Source organism: Olea europaea, unplaced genomic scaffold (genome assembly GCF_002742605.1).
Source record: "Olea europaea var. sylvestris unplaced genomic scaffold, O_europaea_v1 scaffold13183, whole genome shotgun sequence".
NCBI lineage: Eukaryota > Viridiplantae > Streptophyta > Magnoliopsida > Lamiales > Oleaceae > Olea > Olea europaea.
In genome coordinates, this window is record NW_019230660.1 from 155 (window position 1) to 3,083 (window position 2,929).

Below are 2,929 nucleotides of genomic sequence, written 5' to 3' on the forward strand. Positions count from 1 at the left end.
GTATGTGGGCCCCATTTCTTGTGAGGGAGTGTAATGCTGCGTGTACACTATAATGTACACACGGTGGGAGAAATTATAAAGTTTTGAATAGTTTTTTTTGAAGAATGTGTGGTTAAAATTTAAAGAAATTTTATTGATTTGTGTGTAGAATATTTTATTTTGTGAATGAGTGATGGAAAATATTATTGTAACAATCAATTTAATTTAGGAAAAATTGCAGCAGAAGCCCCAAACCTTTAAAACACTTGTAGACTTTTCCCAAACCTTTGATTTGTGATAACCGTCACCCCTAACCTTTACATTCGTTGTAGTGAATGCCCTTTTGGACGAAAATCGTCCCAACGCCCGTCAGTTGACCACCCAAATAAAAAATTGACAACTTTTGACCAAAATAGAAGAGGGTAAAATAGTCCAAACACTTAAAATACTTTTTCATGCCCTTTTTTATTTGTTCGGTTCCCTCCAAATGAAGAATACAAGTACAACCCTAATAAATTGTCTGTCAGTTGTTAGTTTCTCACTCTCTGTCAACATCCTGAACCGAACATAGAAGTAGTGGAGATGCCAGAGTGCAATTGCGGAACTCGTGCCCAGATGAAAAACATTGTGGACTAACTTGAACCCAGGTAGACTATTTCTTACCTGTCCACAAGGTATGGTTCTGCAAGGCTGTACGTTCTTTCTTTCGTAGGATCTCCCAATGTGTCAGAGATCAAGAGAGCTGATACCTGGTCTTCTGAGGTCGAGACGAGAGATGGAAGCTGAAATTAGGCAACTCCGCTCGAATGGAGGAGGGGTATGGAAGATTTGGTTTTGTGGGTTTGTATGTGAAATGTTTGTGAAGTGGATCTGCAGTTAAATCTGCTTAGGGATTTTTCGGGTTTTTTTTTTTTACTTGGATCTGTAATCATCCTTTCTTCATGGTGTAACCTACTTCTTCCCCTACGTTAATGAAGGCTTAAATGCAGTTGCAATTTGTGGTGTTCTGTACATGTTCACTATTAACATTGACCAATTTTGTTGTCGAATAAATATGCAAATATTAACACCCCAAACGTTTGGCAAATCTTGCAGTGGAAGCCTCGAATGTTAGGTATATAGTGCAGATAAAGCCCCCAACATTTCGCACGGTGTGGATTGTTGGTCCCATACCTTTGAAAAAATGGTGGAAAATGCCCCTTTCCTATTCAACTGCTTACAGTAAATACCCCATCACTTTAACAACAGTTTCCAGTGCAAAATCAACAACAGCTTCAAGTATAGATGCAACATAAAAACCTGTATACATTGGTAGCACACATTAATTTATGAAACTTCAACCCTCACAATGAAGAGTATTTTAACACTTCCCAAAACATCAAAAATCCACAATTCATTCATGTATACATAAAAACATGTATACATTGGTAGCACATATATTGTCATGTTACCATTCCCAAAACATCAAAATCCATAATTCATTCCAAAAAGTTCAATTACATTTCTACATCCAATGACATTTAGATTACACTGCTTTGGACTTCTTTCCCTTCTGCTTCTGTAACTATGACTATGGTGCATTTCCCTTTAAGGTAGCTGCAACTCTCTCTCTCTCTCTTCCGCTTCTGTAACTGTGGTGCGTCAGTAGGCTGCGTCCGTGCAGTGCATGTTCTCTTATTGTGTCCAACTTCTCCACACCTTCTACACGTCATTTGCATGCCTGTTTGGGTCATTTTAATTCCAGTGGGTGGTTCGGTCTGAGATCTTTTTCTGAGCTTTTTAGGCCTGCCTGCCTGCTTCTTCTTTACTGGTGACTTCAATGGGTGTTTCCCTAATTCGGGCCAAAGTTCGGGACCTGACATTGGTTGAATCACGGGGTTGTATGCCATAAGATATCTCTCCTTTTTGTAATATTCATCTACAAATTCATCTATTTCTATTATCCTTGACAGCATACGAGAAACGGCATGTGCACAGGGAATTTCAGTCAATTTCCATTTCCTACATGCACATTCTTTTGTCAACAAATCCACACTCCACCTCAAACCATCTGTGTTGCGAACTTCAAATTTTTTATTACCTGCATAATCTGCTCTCATAAACCTCGCGTCTGATTTAGCCTTCTCAATTATCCCTACAATTTTTGGACCATATGCACGATCCCACCTTTGAGCTGCCTCCCTTTTTGCAGCCATCCGTGTCATTTGTTGATGCCTTATCTTATCCAACATTGTGATTATAGGCTTTTCCCTAGCTACAACGATGGAAGCATTGAAAGCTTTGCACAAGTTATTCAACAAGATATCACACTTCGTATGCTCCTGGAAATGGGATCTCGTCCATTGAGCTGCAGGCTTCTCCTTAAACTAACAGAAGGCTTCTTCATTCACTGTCTTCATCTCATTCATAACTGCATTCCACTCTGGTACAGTTGTAGACTTGGCTATAACCCAGAACAAATTCTTTAGAGTTAGCCCTTTATGTTTGAGAGTGAAATTGCTGTACAAATGTCTGGCGCAGTACCTGTGTTCTGCACCTTCACAACACTGATTCAGGGCTTCAACCAATCCTTTTTGCTTGTCAGATATGAAAGTGCAAGCCCTACTATTATACATTTCTATATCCACCAACAATTGTTCTATAAACCAAGTCCAATTGGCTCTATTCTCTGCATCCACAACTGCCCAAGCAACTGGGAACATACAATTCTCACCGTCAATCCCCACTGCTGCTAATAATTGACCCTCATGTGTAGTCTTCAGAAAACACCCATCAAGTCCTATCACAGGACTACAACCAGCCTTGAAACCTTCTTTACATGCCCCCAAGTATACATATATTCTCTTAAACACACCTCCTGTTACCTTAACCTGCACAGTACTTCCAGGGTTAGTTTTCTTCAACTCTTCCCCGTAGTCCCAAAGAATATTGTATTGTTCCTCAACAAGTC

At 39.7% G+C, this 2,929-nt stretch overlaps 1 protein-coding gene across 1 annotated transcript; it reads right to left on the bottom strand.

The window, feature by feature from the left end:
* Positions 1-477: 477 nt before the first annotated feature.
* LOC111374964 lies at positions 478-2,849 on the bottom strand (the record flags this gene model as incomplete). Its single annotated transcript, XM_022997728.1, has 6 exons — positions 478-535; positions 643-761; positions 1,057-1,081; positions 1,200-1,278; positions 1,511-2,233; positions 2,351-2,849. Coding segments are annotated over 6 exons (1,503 nt in total), but the record flags the coding sequence as incomplete, so codon positions are not given.
* Positions 2,850-2,929: the final 80 nt, after the last annotated feature.